Genomic DNA, 22,121 nt, shown 5'->3' with positions numbered 1-22,121 from the left:
TTGTATCATTTTAAAGGTCAATCTTATGTACCCTAGCTGAATAAAACATTCAAGCACAGTAAAACTTGAGTCAACTTAATCAAATGAAATGTGTAGTTAACTCAAAATTGACTGACAGTTAATTCTACTCATTTGAAAAGAGTTTTGAACTCAGTGTTGAAGGTAATGAGTTAATTAAATACCTCATTACTTCAACTTAAATGGAGTAAGATCACAGTACTCGTATAGATTAGTTTAACTCAAAGAAATCTAGCCGAATCCAAACTTTTGAATACTACTAACTAGGGGTGTCAAAATAATTGTTTCTTCGATGCACCTTGATGCAGATGCAAACAATTCTGTATTGGTTTAGTGATCATTATAACCAGTTGTTATGTACTAACGTCATTTATATGTGTTATATGGCTGTATCTTAGGCCACTATGACGAGGGAGGAGACCGTGAGTAACTTAAATGCTCTAACTACTTAAAAAGCAGATAGTGTGCACAATTCACTGCTTGTGAGTTTGCTGGACAGTCTTTCACTGACAGGATAGTACATCAGAACCAGGAAACTAGGAAAAAATGAAAGCTGTAAACTCTCTTTCTATCACTATCTGTGGCCGCTTTGACCTGCTGGCATGTTCGTGAGGTAACGTTTTATCTCCTCTCTCAGCAGTTACAACTATAACATCACTTGTGGATCTAGACACGAGCGTGTCTGCAGAGTGAGTTTTCTCCACCGCGTCACCATCTGTAATGAATCAGCTGATCGCTGCAGCCATTTAACATCAGTGTCTGTATCACTGTTTGCTGAACAGTGCCAGAGCCGCGCTGACCATTAGAGCCAATCGCAGCCTTTTCTGTTGAACATGTGATTAATCATAGATGTTTAACAACATTGCTCAAAAAGCAAGCCGGATAATATTTACATTTGTTTATTTGCTTTATGTGCTCATGTTGTTCTGTGCATGTACTTGAGTTTTGTTTGATACAATTAAAAAAGAGTGTTTCCTTTGAGCAGGTAAAATTAAAGGGACAGTTCATATATCTGACTGCTTGTATTAAAGGACAAAATTGTATTACAAATATTATATAAATATATTAATAAATTATACATTTTAATACTAGAATTATTGTGTTGCTAAGTAAAATATCAAATTGTTTATGAAAAGCATCGTCAATGCACCGTGATATTGAATTGAACCGAATCAATGGCATGATAATTGTAACCAGGTCTTGACATTAACAAATGCCAACCCGCCAAATGCGGGTAGATTTCAGCTTTGGTGGGTTAGACAGTCCCTCCCACTAGCCACTTTGGCTGGTTGAAAATCATTTTTAAATTGTGGTTTTCTTAAAAGCAGGGTTCGACTATAAGGATGATGCAATATGCATGCAAATGCGATCTTAGAATCGAGAAACAGCAGGACTAGCAAAAATAATTGTGTTCGCGCGAACAAGTGAAAGTAGATGAATAACGAATGAGAGGATGATCACTCGCGCTAACATCTGATGTGATGCGCGCGACTGTTTAAAGCGCGTGCGCGCTCCTGTTTCCTTGCGTGAAGCAACCGTGCCTGGAACGCAACTGTGATCGGTTGTCTTTCAAATGGACCAGACAAAAAGTTATGCTAATGCACCCAAAGTCTTGTTGCTTTCAAGAGCTCCACATTTGTCTTTTTGTAAGCAGCACCGGTTGCTTTCGCTTTGAACGGATTATTAATTGGTGTTAACCGTGTGCATGTGATCATCCTTTCATTATCACACACGGTATGTTTTTCACCTGCTTTCTTTTGCTTATGGTTATTTTGGTTAATATGGTTTAATTATCTTTTTTTACAATAGCATTGCTTTAAATATGAGATTGACTCTATATTTATGTGTAGTTAACTGGTGATCTGAGAGACCTTTAGCGAGGACAGATTACTGTGCATATTTTTGATAGACGACAATAATTATTTTTAAAAGTCAATTGTTTTTCTTTGTTTTTTTAAAGAAATGTTTTGTTAAATAAAAAGTATAGTATACAGCTATATCTAGCTTGTTTTGACACATTTAAAATTTGTGGCTAAGAAATAATTATTGTTTGGTGTGGTCTGAGATAAATTTGGTAAATCCTTAATTTTGAGTTCTGAAAAGTCATGTGAAATAAAAACTAATTGCAATATAACACTATGAAACCATGACCCATTTGCTCATACACGACACACAAAAAGTGAAATGAATGAGGAGGCATGTGGACATAACACAAAATCTAAATCAATTATTTTAGCATGTCAAAGTCATATTTATGCATATAAAAAATATTTTCCCAATTGTGGCTAGTGAAAATGCAGGTGGCTAGTAATGTTGGAAACCTACTAGCCACTGTGGCTGGTGATCAAATAAGTCAAGGCCTGACCGTAACCAAACCCAACTGTGAAAGCAGTGTAGATTCACTCCCCTACTACTGACAGATCTGTATCTGTACTGTTGAATGTAGCAATTCCAGAACCTGGTTCCTTTTAATAATGATCATGAAGTGGAGAAAGCAGAAAAGAAATAATAAAGAAATAAATACATGAGCATACATTTACTGGATACATTTAGTACCTTGGTGTCATTGAGCTGAGCCAATCCTGTGCAGGCATTTGCCAACAGAAAATCGCCGCTCAGAACTGCCATCTTGTTTCCAAACTGCATGTCTTTAAGAGGCCCATCCGAGTTTGTCCACTCCTTCAGATTAACAATCCCACGATGCACCAGGAAGGCCGTGTGAATCAGTTCCGTGATCTCAGCCAAGTTCCTCTGACTGACAAAAACACACACATTGTATGAGGCTGTTAGAAATACAAACAGTCCAGATGCAATTAGCTTCTTAACCTGTGACAGAATACTGATACAGGTGTCTCCTAGTGTGTCAGACGCACAAAGATATTTGTGTATTAAATCACTCATTTATTGCAAACTATAGCGATATGTATATTGTGACATTTGCAATATTTCAAACATTTCAATATACTGTCCAGCCCTAACATGGATTACTGAAACAAGTCACAAAGGATGTGAACTATGTAGTACTGTGGAGTAAGGTGGTTTAAGAGTTTTTCACCATGTTTGTGGTCAAAAATATTTGTGCGGGGCTAAATCCTGACCCTGCTGCAATCGAGCCACAGAGTTGCCATGGTTTCAGTGCTTGTTCTTTTATGGTTTTGATAATTAATTTTTTTTATTTACTATTCAAATTTGTCTGGTTGGTTAATTTTAAAAACACTTAACATTAGGGCTGCACAATATGTTGTTTCAGCATCGATATCGCAGTGTACGCACCCACAATAGTCACATTGCAAGATATGCAATGTTGTGTCTGATTTATAGTTGAACATGAGCCACAGAATTGTATTTAATTACTGTATTTATAGAATATAATTTGTCTTGTTTCTAGTCTAAATATTTGACATATTTCTTCTCAAGTTGAAAAAAACAAACAATATTTTTACTTTAAGTATTTTTAGATATTTGGCAAGAAACAAGACAGCAAAGTAAGAAAAGCATTTATTGCATTGTGATTTTTCAATTTCTGTACCAGAATTCGCCATGGGACGATTACCGGTTTTAAGCTTTACCGCGGTTTGGAAAAGTTAAGGTTTTAAAACCACCAAAGTATTTTGTTATGCTGTTCCTAAGGTATATGTAAGTTTTATGTATTGTTTTTCACAATTATTTTATTTAGTTTTTTAGGGCATTAGTATCTCCTGCAGAAAATGAACCTCTACATAAAAACCTACTGGTCCAAAATATTTTAAATGTTTCTTAAATGAATTATATTGTGTTCAATGGGCGAAAAAAGATAGTTTTTTACCCAAACATTTAAAGAGAAATTATTTTGGAGAACAATATCTGGAAACCATGATATTTTTATCCAAGGTTCCATACCATCAGAATCTTATACCAGCCCATGCTTAACCAGAAAACTGTTAGACTCCTCATACAACTTTCAAATAGTGCTTTTCAAACTATCTTGTATTTATATCACAAAATTGATCGCAGAAAAATAAAATATCGCAATATCATGCACCCCCACTTAAGATCAACTTTAATGACTTCTAAAAGACGATGTAGTCTCTGACCATTTGAGATTATGCATGGATATAAACTCTGGGATCGTGATTTTTAATAATAAGCTTATAATAATATGTTTATTTTATTTAGTGCCTTTTCAGTGCTCAAGGATGCTTTAAAAACAGTAGGAGAACAATAACCATAAGAAAGTGGCGGATTAATAACACATAAAAGTCATAACAAAGACAAGGGAACAAACAGCAAAAAAATAAATAAATAGACAATGGTTACAGAACGTAATTATCTGAATATTCAGAAAATAAGTTAAGTGAGACTTAAATTCAGGAATGTTATTGTATTAATATTACAGCACACTCTGCAAAAAATGTTTGTTCCACATGAACGATGCATGTTAGGACAACATGGAAGAATAAGTTAACTTATGACTTTTTACAAAATTAATTAGAATGAACAAGAAACGACGTCAAACATTTCATTAAACAGAAACTGATTGATTTTAGCCCAAATATTAGTTTGCGGAAAAATAAACCAGAGAGTGTCAAGTGTCCCGCTGACCATAATGCACTTCACAAAATACCAGCTGCCACTGATTATCAGACGAGGACGACCATCAAAAAGGCCATCATACAGACATTATAATCAAATGTTGATTTGCTGAGTTCAGGATCATAATCAGCCCAGACCATTGAGGTCGCGGTGATAACCACCTACCAGACACAAGAGAGAGAGAGAGACGCTGGCACTGATGACCACTTACCCCTCCTTCAGAGCGGGACGCGTCAAAGAAAAGAGCAGGAGAGAATAAAGAAAAAAACATCTTTGATGAAGGGATTCTCTTTAGTTTGGCAGTGTAAGAGAAGCTTATTTGCTCTCTAACACACGCTCACACTGGTCAATGCTTGGGTAATTACACAGCACTGGGATAATTCTTGTTGTCATTAAATGCTGTTCTTTAATGGAGCATCTCCTTGGCTCAATCATGTCTATTGTGCTGAGCTCTCTTGTTCACTGATCTACTGGCGCTTTCACTTCAGCTGACAGTGGCCCGAGTAAATACTCATGTGAGATGTTGACATGGTTTACAATATATGAGGATGACTGGGAAACTCAAACATACTTTAAAGAAGCGTAATTGTAAGTATTGAGCTTTTCAGGTCAAGAGTTGTACTTGTTTTTTGAGTGTCTGTTTTGTACCTCAGTGAAAACTAAACAGGCTCTTTTGCAAACCATTAGCAACAATTCTAATGGAAACAATTAAGTCCCACCCATTGTGCTCAATGAATATCCTGTTTCACTCAGAAATCCACCCGATTATGGAAGGAAAATGCAAGTCAGAAGGTTTAATTAAATAAATAAATAAATTAAATACTGTAAAGAGTTGACAGCTTAAAATACACAGTAAAAAAAAGCAGTTCCACATTTTGTGACAGATATGAATTGCATTATGGGATCTTGATCTCTGCTCTTTATTCATATTTTAGTAATGTCACAATAAAAAATTACATTTTTAGTAATTTCATTAACTTGAAACAATATTTTGTATATGATATAATATGTACAAAAAACATTAAGGCTGTAAAATAACAGAAAAGGGCAGTTTATTGCAGGTTTTTGTACCGTATTTTACAACACCAACGCAGACAATATTCACGTCAGACTATTGAAAAATGTCAATAAAAAAGAAGGAAAGATCAAGGTCCAATTCAAAAGTGAGAAATATATATATATATATATATATATATATATATATATATATATATATATATATATCACAAAATACAGAGAACTGTTACATTTTAATCGAAATGTCAATGTAAATATTCATAAATTAAAAACATCAAAAGAAAACTATAAGTAAACTATGCTTGTTAAATGTTTGCAGCATGGCCTTAAATGCGATCTTCTCTACCACATTAAAAGAAACCATTTCTTTAACTAGGTAGCTGGTCACAACGTCAGCACACTGCTTCCATCTTTCGCTTTTACACTTGTACTTAGTAATTTTAGCGAAAACCTCAGATACTGTTGGTTGGTTTCTCTGAGGTTTAGCTGTGCGTGATGACACTGGCAATGAGCTGTATTCTGCGGGATGGTGAACACGCAAATAGTCATGTAAATTTGTCATCTGCGCATCTTTTATGCGGATAACTTGACCGCAGTTCCTACACACCACTTCAGACGTGTCTCGTGGCTGTCCTCTTTCATTCGGTCTAAAGCCAAAGTATTGCCAGATTTTGCACCTTTTTTACCAACCAAGTTTGTCGACTCCATTATAACAGATCACTGTGTCTAGAGTCAGAGTCCTGCAGAAAATGTGATTGACAAGTGGTAATTTGTGTGTAACTTATATTTATTTATTTATGGTTTGGTTCTTAAAAAAATGTCAATAAAAATGTTAGAGGAAAGATTAAGGTCCAATTCAAAACATTATTAAATGAGAGAGAGAAAAAAAAATGACATTATACGAACTGTTAATTTATGAATATTTTCACTGTATACATTGACATTTTAAAGCAAACTAAATAAAAAAAAAATCTAAACATAACTAAAGAAATCGAAAAGTAAACTATATATAATAAATATACATTGTGAACAGAGCAAAAGACATTAAAACATTTTAACTTTTTGATTTGTCAGTAAAACTGTCAAAATTGCAAATTTAAAAGAAATATCGAATTAAAAATGAAGAGCAAATGAAAATAATTTAAAATACAGCATGAACGGTATGAACTGATGTGGGTATTAATATCATTCATTATCATTCGCCATCACTGGCATGCTTCATTTCCATTAGGGTGGAAGACAACGAGTCCACCGAATGCCAATAATACAATTTCTGCCCTTTTCCGCCTCCTTGCCCTCGTTCTTAATTGATGTGTAATTTGACGGCAGCCTCCACAGAACATCAGCTTCACAATGATCGCCTCCATTCATTTCACTCAGATTATCATACCATGTTTGACTATTTTGATTCCCCATCTAGAAGTTTTCGCCAAGATCTGAACAAAAGTAATAGCAGCAGTGTGAATGCAGCCAAGATGTGCAAGTGTCCTTCTCAGTCTCCAGCCAATATTGAGTTGCTGAATTGATTAGCAATAGAAATTATATTTAGAGAAGTCTTTTTAAATGGACGGCTTTTTTAAGCACCAAGCCTGAATCCACCAAAACAATGGAAGGCTTCAGAGTGTTCAGAATTTCTCAATAGATTTATTATAATTTTTTTATTAGTTACATCTGTTGTTTATTATTTTTCTACACACAAATTATTCGATAAAAAGATTTTACAGCATGAGACCTTTAAGCCTTCTGATTTTCTCTTTACAGTTTATTTTGATGTTGACTCAGATTTAATTTATTTCATCCTTAACCATGTTTCAGTTAAAGCATAAATAGAAAACTGATGTTTAAGTTAACTCATGAATATATTCACAATTACTAGATATATAAGAAAACCTAAACCTATTTCAAAGAGAGTTCAAATTAGTGGTTCAGACTAAATGGTAATGTATCTTTTTTATGCATTTTATAAGTATTTTTGTACTGTTTTAGTGTAGGGCGGCGCGGTGGCTCAGTGGTTAGCAGTGTCGCCTAACAGCAAGAAGGTCGCTGCTTCGAGTCCTAGCTGGGCCAGTTGGCGTTTCGGTGTGGAGTTTGCATGTTGTCCCTGTGTTCATGTGAGTTTCCTCCGGGTACTCGGGTTTCACGGTCCAAAGACATGCAGTTTAAGTGAATTGGATAGACAAAATTGGCCATAGTGTATGGGTGTTTTCCAGTACTGAGTTGTGGCAGGAAGGGCATCTGCTGTGTAAAAAATATGCCAGAATATTTGGTGGTTCATTCCGTTGTGGCAACCCCTGATAATCAGGGACTAAACCAAAGGAAAATGAATGAATGTTATCGTGTATAAAAAGCCTAACCAGAGACTAAGGCCCAATCCCAATTCTATTTTTGTACCCCTACCCCTTCCCCCCTTGGCCCTTGAAGCAGAGTGTAAAGGGGAAGGGCTTCAAAATTTACCCCTAGGGAATGGTACAGCACTACAAAACCTGCACACATCACCATATGTCATCGCGATCTCTTGCTTTATTTTTTGGTATTTTATCTTCAGGAACTCACTGAAGGCATATATTATGTTAACAAAACTATCTAATATGCTATCTAATGTGGCAGTAAGTTCGTAACTGTGCTGTGCATTTACACTGTGGCCATATTCATCTATGTAAACACACAAAAACAATATTAACATAATACCAGACACCGAAAAAAGGTCATTCTCAGCCACTAAACTTTTCTGACAGGGTATTCCAGTGTAATTGAGTGTCAGAACGTTGTAAGACTGCTATACAGGAGTTTATACAGGGATTATAGATAGCTAAATTTAGCGGTTTTTATTTTAGCAGGTTTTTTTAAAAGCATGTCAATAAAACACGAATGCGGTTATGAATGTATTAAAACATGTGCTTGTTTGTTGTAAAGAATCATAAAAATGACAAAAAAAAACTAATTTGTGGATCACTTTACTTCCGGGTGCTGCTATGCTGCTATTGTGGCTGGTGTATTCTGGGAAATTTTCTTACCTCTTGGTTTCGAGGGTGGTACTGAAAAATCTCCATTCGGAGGGGTATCTATCCCTTCCCCTTAGCCCTATGCCTTTAAGCTAAAGAGAATTAATACACCCATTCAGATTAATGCGCAAAACGAGGGGTAAGGAGAAGGGCTAAGGGGTAGAATTGGGCCTAAAGGGAGTCGCACACTAGATGTGTCGCCTCAGGCAGCGCCATGCATTTTAGAATTCTAAACATAGATTTCTATTAGGGGACGCACACCAGCGTCACAAGTCGGCCGCTGTCTATGGCGCCCAGCTACAATTCATATTTCTGCCACACCACAGAGTGCTATCTGAATAGTTTTATTTTAAATAGCATGCGAATGTACGCATCTGGTGTGCGATACTTCCAACTGTCATATGCACACCGTATATTGGTGCTGAGTGGCGCATCTGGTGTGTGACCCCCTTAAGGGGCCGATCACACCAAATGCGCTTTTACGTTCCAAAAACACGAGGCGCACTACACTGCCTTTTTTTGTTGTCAAGAAAAAAAGAAGTGTGTTGTGCTTTTTAGGTCACTAGGCAACAACTGAATCAGCTACCTATTGTGCGAGAATGTTGATGTTGTTATAATTGTAATATTTAATAATATTGTGATATTCAAGATTTGTAAAGTCATACAGCTCTGGATAACTTGAAACAGCAACCACTAGTCTCTCCTGCATCTTTAAAAGTCTCTGTAGTCGTCTTGACAACACAAACACTGCTGTCGCCTCAATGGAAATCCTGCCTCTGCTTTCATTTGATTGGAGAAAGAAAGAGACACCACTGATGTAATGCAATTTTTCCGCTCAGAGTTGCCTTTTTTCAACTCCAAACACACAGCGCACAATGGTAAAAATGAAAGGCTTCAGGTGGTTAAAACCAAGGTGCACAGGGCACATAAGCGGCGCGCAAAACGCTCGCAGCAGTTAGTAAATCATTCAAAAAAGGCACCTCTCAACGCAAAAAGCACATTCGGTGTGATTGGCCCTTTAAGCTGCAAATTATCATTGGCTAGAAGCCTATAGTATATGTGGAGCATTGGCTGCTTTAAACTGTAGCAATCTTATACTGCACTGTCCCTGTTAAATAAACAAAAACATTAAGAGGTGAAAGATGTACATAGATCATTAAACCATAGACTGTAAAATATATGGACAGAGTATCCGTGACGTCACCCATAGGTTTCGGAAGAACGCAAAAGAAGCCACAAGTAGGCGTGGCCAACCGTCGCCATTTTGTTCGCGCGTCATCGCACCCACGGCGGGATACCAAACAAGGGCAAAGAGGCGGAGAGTGGGCGGAGCTACAGACACCTGCTGGCACTTTGCTTAGACCTGGCAGACAGACTTTACTTTGGGAGAAACGCTTAATACTTTGTTAACTGCGACTCGTTTGTGTTCTGACCACATGTGCTTGGCTGTACACTATATCAATAAAGTGTTTAGACTTTCAAAAACACTGTTGTAATACATTGAGCCACTAAACATTGCTCTTATGACGTTTTTCTACAGGAGGAAAACGCAAATTACTTCCAAACACTTCAGATATAGTCTGTGTTAGTAAATGCAAGACTATTGATAAAATCCAGCACAACACTGTATGACAACGCTTCAGATGACTGTTCTAGAGCCTACAGCTAATTAATCTGTCAGATTCTGGAGTGCTTTACGGGTCTAAAGAAAAATATTAATGATAAATGATCTTAAATAAAACAAATACATTTATAGAGATGGTGAATAAGTATATAACTTTACTCACATGGGAAACGGAGGCCACGTGAACGGTTTGTGAGCACAATTAAATGCACACAGCATCCCATATCATCTGATAATTTTAAGAAATAAGTCCAAAAGGCAGCTGACTGTGTAAAGCCACATAAAACAACACAAAAATACGATGAATATGCCGAGATCTGTGGCTAATCTGCCGGATTCAGCTGAGGTGAAGTGACGGCGACCAGCGAGACCTAGCTGTCACTCAAGTGGCCACGCCCTTAATTATGCAAACTTAATATAACCTTAAATAAAGGAAATGGATGAGTTATAAAAAAATTCACCCCCCTCACAGATGTCATGGAGGGTAATAATAGCTATATGAACCAAAATCGTTCTTTGTACCAGGCTGTAAAGGCTGTTTTTTTCTGCTGTAAAGTTGGCCATTCTAACAGAGGGCTCAATTGCAATTTGCTCTATTATGGAGCCAGGACTAGCGGAATTTTGATGAATTGCAGTTTCAGTTACTTCCGTATTGGCCTCCCGAGGGAGAGCGGGAGGTTGCCGCTTGCATTAAACCAATTTTCTGGATAACAAATGAAAATCTCGAATAATTTAAATAAGAATTCTACAGAATTTTGATATGTTTGCCATGAAATCAGACAAAGCCGATGTGGAACATTTATATGTTGAGCTCTTAGTTGGTTCTAAAGGAAAAATATTATTATTGGTTTAATTTACCAAGCACATAAATCCAGTACTCAAGATTTAATGATAGTTAAACAATGGATTTAATAAACAATGAACATAAAAGGATAAACATTGAACAATTTAAGGTGATTTTAAACACCCCGACACCCTGCTGCAATTTTTCTTATTTATTGTAGGAATTATTTTCCTCATTCATAAACCTACTGAGAGCAACTGTAATTGACAACATTTGAACAAATTCAACAAAGTGAAGGAATTCAGTCTGGGCTTTTATATTGAGACTTGTTATATGTGCTATATATAGTCTTTGTGTTCATTGTTGGACTGTCTGCAGTGTTTTGGCTGCGTGCAGACAGACGGAGTTGAATCGAAATCTAATTTTCCCCCAAATCTGCAGCAATGCCATCTACAGTTTTTTTGAAGTCAGTGGGAGGGGCAGCACAGGGAGTATAAATAGCCTCAGAACTCAGTTGCATAGCAACCGATGCCACGGCGCAGAGGGGTTCCGCCCCCTGACACGCCCCCTTTCTCTGTCTGCTCCATTTTCTCTGCCAATTTAAGCCTGAAGCGCAGTGGAGCGTGTGTTTGTAGCTCACAGCAGATCTCCGTAGAGGTCAAGATGTCAGATGACCAAAAGCAGCACTAAACCCACTGTCACACTGCATCTCAGCAAGATGATGTTTTAATGAAACATCAGAGCTGCTTTCGCTTCTAAACTCGTTATGATGCCAGTTCAACTCTTGACACCAGACACATGCACACACAAAGTAAGCACTGTATAACTGGCAGCACTAAATGAGACTTCACCTCCAGTTCAGCCTCTGCTCAGTGTGGTATTCGGTAGCTTTGCAATGTTTGGATTGGGATATTTACAACTAGGGAAAAAATAAAGAGACCACTTAAAAATTTTCAGATTCTCGGAATTTACGATTTGTTTTTATACATGTTTAAATAAACTAAATTTCTTCCAAATGTTAAAAAAATGTTGTCATTTTGTTTTTGCATACAATAACAATTAAAAGGTGCCATATGTTATTGCCATCTAAAAATGAACATGAACATGTCTGAACATGCTTTTTTACACAACACAATAATCAGTGTTCAAACTATACCATGGCCTTTGGTGGAGCCCACTTTTTTGTATGGGGTGGGGGGTTGCTTTAATCTTGAGAGTCCCTTACCACAATGTAGGCTATATAAGTCACAGGATGCCTCTCCTTAAATCTATAAATATAAAACAAATATTTATATAATTATAACTAATATTACAAAGTAATTAAAAGCACTTGTTTTACATCAATAACTTTGTTTGACCCTTAAAAATATCTTTTGGGGGATTTATTTTTACATGCACAAACAACAGCAGCCTAAAGAATAGCTTGTATTTATCTTTTTTAAGTGAGGTGTAAATCGCCGTCATGCATGAATGAATAATATTTTTGCATTTTTACACTTAATAATCCATGATCACATTACACAACACTGAAACCGCACGTCAAAATTACACATTGTAAATATTTTTTGAAAGATTTATGATATTTTGGAACAGTAAACACATCAGGCTAAATAATTCAAATAAATCACTGACTTCTTTACAATTTAAAACGGCATCTTTGGATATTTTTTTTGCTGGAGATACTGTTGTCCAAAAAAAATGTAAATAAAAAATATTACACATACACTGTAAAAAATAAATACGTAAAATTTACTGTAAAAAACGGCAGCTGTGGTTGCCAGTACTTTACCGTTAAATATACGGTACAAACCGCAAAAGTAATTTCTCATTTTGACAGTAAACTACCGTATTTTATAAATTTATAGAGGTAATATGTCTGTATTTTCAATTACCAACATCTACACATCTTTTGCTACACAGTTAGACACGTTAACACAGCCATATGCAGGTGGTGATGAGGAAGTTACATAATGAACCAAAGCTCATCACAAACAACTTTCCCACAAGCAGAAAAGAGTATCATTATATAGACGGTGCTCAGTGTCATTTACACAGCTACTAAACATCAGTATGGTAACATGCATAAAATTAAAGTCATGAAATAAACATTGTTTATTAACATTAGATGTAACATAAACCTCTAACGTACATAACTGATGGGGAAACAACTAAAAAGATCCATAGTAATGTCAACAAAAAGCATAAAAAGGGATGTGCCATACAGGGAATTCTGGGAAAGTCAATTTACGGTTATTCGCCGTATATAATAAGAAAACATATCGTTAACCAGGTTATGGATTTTTACCATAGCATTTTTACAGTTTTTTACCATTAAAATCACGGCCATTTTTACAGTGTACCTTAGGAACAGTTTTACAGAAAATAAGGTTTAAAACCTTGACTTTTCCAAACCGCGGTATACCTTGAAAACGGTTATCGTCCCATGCCTAAAGCCAAGTAATGCAATTACATTGACTTTAGTCATCAGACTGTAATCAAATTACACAAATTTAAAATGTAATTAGTCACATCACTGTGTTCCTCAAAATGCATCATTGCATTCCTCTATGGAGGATGAGGGAGCTCTCAGACTTAATTAATAGATCTTATTTGTGTTCCAAAGATAAATAAAGGTTTCAGGGGTTTGGAACACCATGAGGCTGAGTAATTAATTGCAGATTTTACATTTTTGTGTAAACTAATCCTTCAAGAAGACTACAGACCATTTTCAGCTTTCTGACACAAAAGCCAAAATCTTCTGAATGTCACTCTCGTGTTCACAGCATCTCTTAAAAGAAGTGTAGAGCAATCATTCAAACAGACGTCTCTCTCAGCGAGATGCAGTCGTGCATGTACGCGATCATACACACACACACCCACAAACCATGAGCATTTCTGTCAGAAGTGAAGACACACACGCGCACTTACCATCCACCTCACCTGTACACACAACCACACAACACTGTATGTGTGTGTGTGAGAGATGGAGAGTGACTCGAAGGGACATTTTACAAATGCTGCATGTCAAGGAGGAGGAGAGCAGCATGGCAATTCATCCATCAAACACACCTCTAACCAGAAACAAGAGAGAGCGAAAGGTGTCATTGGAGGAGGGAGAGAAAGGGGGAAGTCGAAAGGAAAGAGAGATGACTGACAAAAAAAAAAAAAAAAAAAAAAAAAAAAAAAAAAAAAAAAGAGGAAAAAAAAATAGACAAGGAAGGAGCTTTAGGTGAGAGACTCAACCCAACCTCATATTGTTTCAAACCATATCCTGAACTCAAAAGAAGTGAAGATATATTCTGGTTAAAAGCACTATAAAAGTAGGTCCAGATAACATGTGCCTCATTTTGAATCTCCCCTACAGTTAACTGTTAACAGGACTGCAGAGTAAGGAGAGCTCAATCAGATTATAAATGAATCATTTAGAAGAATCTCTGAATCATGAACGACTCCTCACTCTACTTCTGACTTAGATTCTGGTCTATTGTCAGTGAGTTGAACCACTGAATCAAATTGTAAAGGAATCATTCAGATTCAACAGTTGCGGACCAAATTGATGTATTATTTAAAAATATCAGATTCAGGAGATTGTCTGATTGACGAATGGTCTTTTAAAACTCATCTGAGGGGTTTTACAATCTGTTTAATTGTAAATCAATTGTTCAGAATAAATAGCTGTGAACTAAATGAACTGATTATAGCAAATTTAAAAGAAAGTCTGATTCATTTTAGTATTCTTTTAAATTTCTGTCTACTTATGACAGGTGCTCAAATTGAGGGGGCATGCCCCTTATAAAAAAATGAGACAAAAAGCATCCCCTTTGTAAATCCCCTTTGATTTTCTTATTCACCAACAACAGCTCGCTGTTTTCTTTAAAATTCTGACTTAAAGTCAGTGAGTCAAGCGGCTCAGTCAGACTGTAAATGAATCATTCAGATTCAATAGTTGTAAATCTAATCATCTTCAGTCATTCATTTTCTTTGTCGGCTTAGTCCCTTTATTTATCAAGGGTCGCCACAGCAGAATGAACCGCAAACTTATCCACCATATGTTTTACACAGCGCAGGCCCTTCCAGCTGCAACCCAGTACTGGGAAACAACTATTTACAGTCATTGACACACATATACTAAAGCCAATTTTAGTTTATTCAATTCACCTGTACTGCATGTCTTTGGACTGTGGGGAAAACTGGAGAACCCGGAGGAAACCCATGTGAACACGGGGAGAACATTCAAACTCCACACAGAAATGCCAACTGACTCAGCCTGGACTCAAAACAGTGACCTTCTTGCTGTGAGGCGACAGTGCTAAGCACTGAGCCACCGTGCCGCCTGGATCCCCTTTTTAATTGAAAATATCAGATTCAGATGATTGTTGCTTTTGTGAACGTTCTTTTAAATTTGGATCTTTGTCAATACTTTATTAATTTTTAAAAGAGATTTACAGAAAAAAAATTTAATTCTTTTTTAAAAAAATAGCTTTTTATGGTTGCAAAAGTCTATATGACAAAAAATAACAGAAGTTGATAATAATTCACCCACTATGAGGGTGTGTTATGAGTCCCTTTTGTAACACACACACCCACAATGGGCTCTAGCCTTGAGTCTTACAAGTCTCAGGACAACTACATCACCACCTTGTTTCCATGACATCCACCTCCCAGCTGTGGAACTATGAGGTCACTTCCTGTTTGGAGGGAAACGTGAGGTTGTAGAAGCTAGAGAATGAGGGGAAAAACTGGAGGAGACACACTCTTCCCCCGCTCCGCGACAGAGAAAGAGTTCATTCAGACAGCTCACACACACACTCTCACGCGCTGCCAAGTACAACAGCCGCTTCTGGTAACTCCCTGGCACTGCAGCCAAAGGACTTGCGCGCACACACCAGCATGTTTAGAGCAGGAGTACTTCTGAGATGCAGAATGAGTGTGTGTGTGTCCATAACTAGACATCATTTACCCTGTACTCTTTTATATCCTGTTTCCGATGATCTGTCTATTATGCATGAATGCAACAACATGGCTGCCATTACCATAGATAGTCCTTGATCTCTTTGAATTCAATTCTTCATTTAAAAACTACATATATTTTCTTCATTTCTGACTGGCCTCAGGTGAAATGTGAACCTCGGAAATAAAATCTTCAGCAGCCTGTGGCTTTCAAGGTGTCCAAATGAAAAAAGTTCTCTAAACCTGATGCTCGGACGCAGGCCAAGAATAAGTATTTTTTTCTATTTAATTATTATTAATCTCTCTGCACCAATGAACCTCCTTCTCCACACACACACACACACACACACACACACACACACCCGTGAGCGCTTATACACTGACATAAAATACTTTCAGGAAGTTGACATGTTCTGCGGGGTGACATGCTATACTCTAAAGCGATATCTAACACTACTGAAAAACTGAAATAACAAGGTAAAGATATTAAAATGTCTATATTAAAAAACGAGCTACAGAGTTAAAAACCACAACCAACGCATTGCAGCTTGAATATCCTTCTCCAGGGTGTGGATTTCAACAGGCAAACTTTATTTAAAGAGTTGAAGACAACTTTAACAAACAGTGTCTGGTGTAATATAATACCCCACGAGTGTATTAGATTTGTTTCTCTGCAAAGACTTCTCCACAGAGCAGCAGAGGAGGCACAAAGAGATTTTTTTGTTGCTTAAACAACATCTTTTCCAAATTCTTATGTAATTACTATGACCTTTCATGACCTCGAGAGACTTCATGGAATATCTGTTCTTTTAAAATGCATCTACTGAAAGCAAAAAGATGTTTAAAGTGAGCATAAAATGATTCATTTAGATAAAATATTTGATATGTGTTTTATGTTTTGGATCATATTTCATACACACAAAAAATTAAGTAAAAACTATTCTTACTAAGAAAATGTTAATGAATTTCTCAACTAATCTACAAAGAAACTGCAAAAAACAGTGAATTAAAGATGAAATTCTAAAGCAGAAAGACTTTAGAAAGATGTTTTCTACTGCACTGTAAAAAGTGATTCATTACTTTAAAGGACCAAACCCCCCTCTTGCGGTTCAAGTCTAACTCAGAAATTAAAATAAAAAATCCTTCATAATGGGTGTGGAGCTCCGCGAGCAGAGGGAGGAGTGGGCGTGGCAATCAGAGAAGGAGAAAAGGGCGGCCAACAACTGTTGTCATTTGGCTCACAAAATGAGACACAAACCGTGAAGACGCATAATTTTAACAGTGATTTTTATAGTTTACAAAGTTAAAAAGCAAAGAAATAAACTAATTTATTGCCCTGCTACATTTGTTATTCGTAATTTCACATACACATAACCACAATTTGTTATAACATTATAAAGATAATCATGTAAACACTTTAAATGAGAAAGACTTCTCTCCTCAGGAATCCCCAGGTCTGAATGCAGACACAGTGGATAGCAGTGCAGCAGGTCGCCCTATCATCAATGCTAACCGTTAGCCCTGCCAGTAATCTGGAAAGTTTTAAACATGTGCCAACACAGCAGCACTGTTGTATCTGAATGGTAACAAACTCAACTGATAAAAGTCTGCCATTCTCCAATTCTCGTGCAGCTCTCCCGACAAAAATGCTTGCTGCAAACCAACAGCTTTGCTGAATCCTGACAACATTGCGGGGAAAAACATGCAACAAATCCCGTGAGTCATGGAAAACAAACACATACAACCCTTCATGAACGGCTAAATACTGCTTGCCGTGCGCGGACGCGGTCTCATTCAATCATTGGGTCTCACAGCTTTGCCAGGTCTGCCTTGCCTTCGGAAACACGTGCTCTCATGAATAATTAAGAAGCAGGGTCTTCTCATAGGATAAGAAATCTCAGCCATAAATAATAATGAGAAACCGATGCGTCATCGCTCCACTAGCAGATGCGCGCTACGTCACAGATTTCGATGATTTTAAACCCGGAAGATGAAATTAGCTGACAAAAGATCAAAATTATTCAGTTTTCCCCACAATTAAAGTTGACAGGTGCTAACTTATGCTCAACATAAAATAAAATAAAAAGTACTGCAGGGTGTCTTGAACCTTTAAAAAAAAGTGAGTAAACTGATTACTTTAAATAGCGACAAGTTGACCATATTTTAAAAAAGTGACTAAACCCGCTGTAACTTGGAACTGTTGATTTGACTTGATTTTTCTAATAATACACAATTCTATTACTTAATTTTGAGGCAAAAAGGTTAACTCACTTTTTAACCCTTGTGTAGGGTTGAAATTTACTACTCTTTTATTAAATTTGCCCATAGTGTGTTGTAAATTTGCCCAGAGTAAATTTGCCTAAATACATGTGAAAAGAAGATTTGTCACGCACCAAAAATCATACCATTTGATGAAACAGAGAAAGTTGTGGCCAAATTAAGACTCAAAATCACCCCAGAGTGGATGAAAATATCCCCAACACCACACAAGGGTTAAGCAAAGTCAATTAATCGCTTTGTACAGTGTAAAAAAAAGGGTAACATCTTAAAAGCTTTGGTCATTCATATACAAGATAACAGCATTTTGGGGGCCTTAAGACAAAAACCTTTGAAAATGGTTTTCTTTGTGTAGACTACACAAACAACACTCAATGTAGGAATTTCAATTGTTTTGAGGGATCAGAGTAAACAGGGATCAGATGATGTTTTTAATATATCCAAAAGGCTGATGAAATTCAGGTAGCTTGTAATGTAAATCGATTGTCCGTTGCTTGTAATAGAAGTAGATCTTTGTAACAGTATAGCAGTCGACTTACATAAAATGCATAGAAATATCAGTTGTCATTGAGTATCTTCTTGCCGTTAATATGTCTTAGTAAGATGATACTTAAATGCTTAATTTTATGATCAAAGTTCTTTAGTTTTAACTGAGGAAGGCCAAAAATAAAATGATATGTAATATAATGACACCATTCCTCTAAATCCTGCTCATTTATGATGCACACATTTCAACATAATATTTATATAAATACTTCACATATGTAGACATAACCTCAATATAGGCTGATTTAACAGTAAATATTGCTTACAAAAAGCTAGAATTATGATAAAACTTTTTTTTTTATTAAAAATGATCATTCAGACACCATCAGGCATATAGTAGATTCTGTACAGTGGGTTTTTTAGCAAGATTTTGACCGTGTTCATGTTTCACATATGAAATATAACACTAAGTTTTACAGGGTTAAAAACTGTTACTAAATCTATGAACACAATGCTACAAAAGCAGCCGTTTACACTCAGCTTTGTATTGTACTTGAAACATCTTTCAGTCCGGTTTTTCTCTCTTTCTCAGAGCGTGTGTGTGTGTGTGTGAGCAATCATTTCTCACTAATGGCCAAAGCTAGAAGCTGTTAAAGCCCCAGTGACCCTGAGAAAGGGGAGTAAATGAGTAAGAAAGGTCTCTTTACCTGGGGTAGATGCCGCTGACCATACTGTCATGGATCGGGTCACTGCTACTCGGACCAGCAGCTTTTGACATTAACAGCACCACAAGACCTCGCATCTGGAGATTATTCCGGCTGTCGTACACAAATCCTCTATTTAAAAAAGCAAACAAACACTTAATTACATGTCACATAACATACTTTTGTTTAATTGATAAATGTCATAAAGAAAACCAATAAACCTGCTATTTGAATTCAATATGTGTAACATTTAGCATTTCCTTCGGATTTTGAATTTCACAAATAAATACAAGTAATTGTCAAAATATTGTAATTTAAAATCATTTTTATTGTTTATTATAAAAATTTTCATTTATTCATTTGATGGCTAATCGAAATTCAGCATCAATCCTCAAGTCTTCAGTGTCACATGATTCTGAATTGATATTGAAAAAATCTGACATTGCGATATTTAGTTTTTCCTGCAATAAATATTGCAATATAATTACTATTTAACCAGATTGCTTTATTTGGAAAGAATTTCTTATTTTAGGTCGATTGAGATGATTCTGAGGGGGATTGAATCATTTGCATTTAAAAATAAAATACAAACTTCAAGTATTGATAAATACATCAGAGCAAATATTAAATGAATTAAAAAACAAAAACTGTAAAATTAAACTGTCAAAATTAATTGTTTCTTCGGTGCACCGCGATGCAGACGTGGACAATTCGCTATTGGTTCAGTAATAACCATAACCGGTTATTATGTAATGACGTCATTTACCTCATATGCGCTCTGTCGCGAGGGAGGGGAGCGTAGGTATTTACAACACTCCTGGCGACAACTGTGCACAATTTCACTGTGTGTGTGTGATCTCTGTACAGTCTTTCACTGAGTGGGCGGTCTCACAATATCGTTCCCGAGCGAGCGAGCGAGCAAGCAAGCAAGCAAGCACGCGTGGCGTGCATGCGTGTTTGTTTGGTGCTGTCTATGTTTGTGTATGTGTGTGAATGAGAGACAGTGTGGTGCTGTGTGTCCGTGTGTGTTTATACAGACAGCTTGTTATAGCCACCCCCCAAAATACAACACTGTGTATGGAAAGCATCGTCAATGCACTGTGATGCACCGAGATATTGAATTGAACCGAATCGATGGCATGATAATCGTAACCGAACTGTGAGACCAGAATAGGTTCACACCTCTAGTTTTTACCCCATTATGGTTACAACCAACGTCCCTTTAAGGCAAGTCATTTCACTATGGCAGCCATCTTTGAAACGCCTCTCAGTCAGTATGCTCGGACATTCTGTCTGAATGGGAAAATATCAAATTCTCCAAATCTGTTTGCCAAGCTTATGATTACATTACATATTTGGAACTGCCAATAAAATTAAATATCAACCGTCCCAAAAGTTTCATTTCTAAACGCTCGAATAAAACAAAATCTGCATATTTTCAGGTTGCCCGAGCTAATGTGCATGTGCACTTGAAGGGAACAAGATCACGACCCCAACCTCATTATGGCCGTTCTACACATTATCATCCTCTGAATAATGCTTTGTCACATCCCGCTGCTCTTCTGAAGTAATCCATAACTTGTCTTGATGGTGAATCTTCTTCAGAAATGACAGCGACTCTTTGTTTACAAGTTTGTGGGCGTTTCAGTAGTTGCTGTCATGTGATGTGCGTTTGACAGGATGGACTGTACCTCAGGTTCGTTTCATACAGATTACAAAACCAAAAAACCTTTTGTTTTCAAGTCCACTAGGTTCACTTAAAAGTAGAGATTTCAAGCTTTATTTGGATATATTTCTTATGTCTGTGAAGCAAGTATTCGCTGAGATTCCAGTGTGTTTGTTGACCACCAAACTGTTGTAAAAGCAGAAGTCTGTTACGAGCATCTCCTTGTTACTCTTTAGCGATACAGGATTGGCTCCTGTATAGGCGGGGCTTCATTCGCCATATGGACCGTTACACTCCTCATATAAAACTATACGAGTGACAAGTCTTGTGTATTCTATAGTCTTTGTTACTGTAAACTCAACTTGATAGTTTCAACAGATCCTGCGCTGTGACTATTGCGAATGCACACATTGCGATATTGATGCTGAAATGATATGTTGTGCAGCCCTATTCTGAATCATCTTAAAATCACAGTCTAGTGCTCAAAAAACAAAACATGTATAGTTATTTTTAAGTCCTGTTCAATATTGTTGTGGAAACGGTGTTATATTTTACAGGATTAATTAATGAGCTGAAAGCTCAAATTAGAACAACATTTCTGAATTGTACTGTATTATATCTCTCATATTGATCAATGATCAGTTTACTATATCCTTCATTCCCACTTTTAACATCAGAACAGAAGATTCTGCACAAAATATGAATGCTATTTTAATGGAACTTGTTATTGGAAGTTCAAGAAAAAAATACCACAGTGTTAAAATATCCTATGTCCAAATCCTTTGAGGCCATACTATGGTATTTTTCCAAAGATTCAAACAAAGAAAACATTTAAACTAAAAACAGCTATATCCAGAAAGCAAATGTTCCAATGTAATAGTACCACACTCCAAAAAAATATTTTACTTGTTCAAACTACTTAATTAAAATGAGCTGAAACTATACAATTCTTGAGATTCCATTGGGACAGCTTATTTTTTTCTTTTCAATGCACATAAATGAGTTAAAAGTGTTAAGTTAA

The 22,121-nt window shown here is 36.5% G+C and overlaps 1 protein-coding gene across 2 annotated transcripts in view; it reads right to left on the bottom strand.

Annotated features, from left to right (window-relative positions):
• The window catches only part of pdss2 (prenyl (decaprenyl) diphosphate synthase, subunit 2), a 63,767-nt gene that overhangs the window by 23,829 nt on the left and 17,817 nt on the right, over positions 1-22,121 (bottom strand). For both annotated transcript variants that reach the window (XM_056470746.1, XM_056470747.1), the window contains exons 2-3: positions 19,438-19,566; positions 2,575-2,773 (exon numbers count right to left, since the gene is read on the bottom strand). In XM_056470746.1, coding sequence (XP_056326721.1) covers positions 2,575-2,773; positions 19,438-19,566 — 328 coding nt within the window. The remainder of the gene's footprint in view (positions 1-2,574; positions 2,774-19,437; positions 19,567-22,121) is intronic.

Source organism: Danio aesculapii, chromosome 13 (assembly GCF_903798145.1).
Source record: "Danio aesculapii chromosome 13, fDanAes4.1, whole genome shotgun sequence".
Taxonomy (NCBI): domain Eukaryota; kingdom Metazoa; phylum Chordata; class Actinopteri; order Cypriniformes; family Danionidae; genus Danio; species Danio aesculapii.
This window is presented reverse-complemented; position numbering and strand designations above follow the sequence as displayed.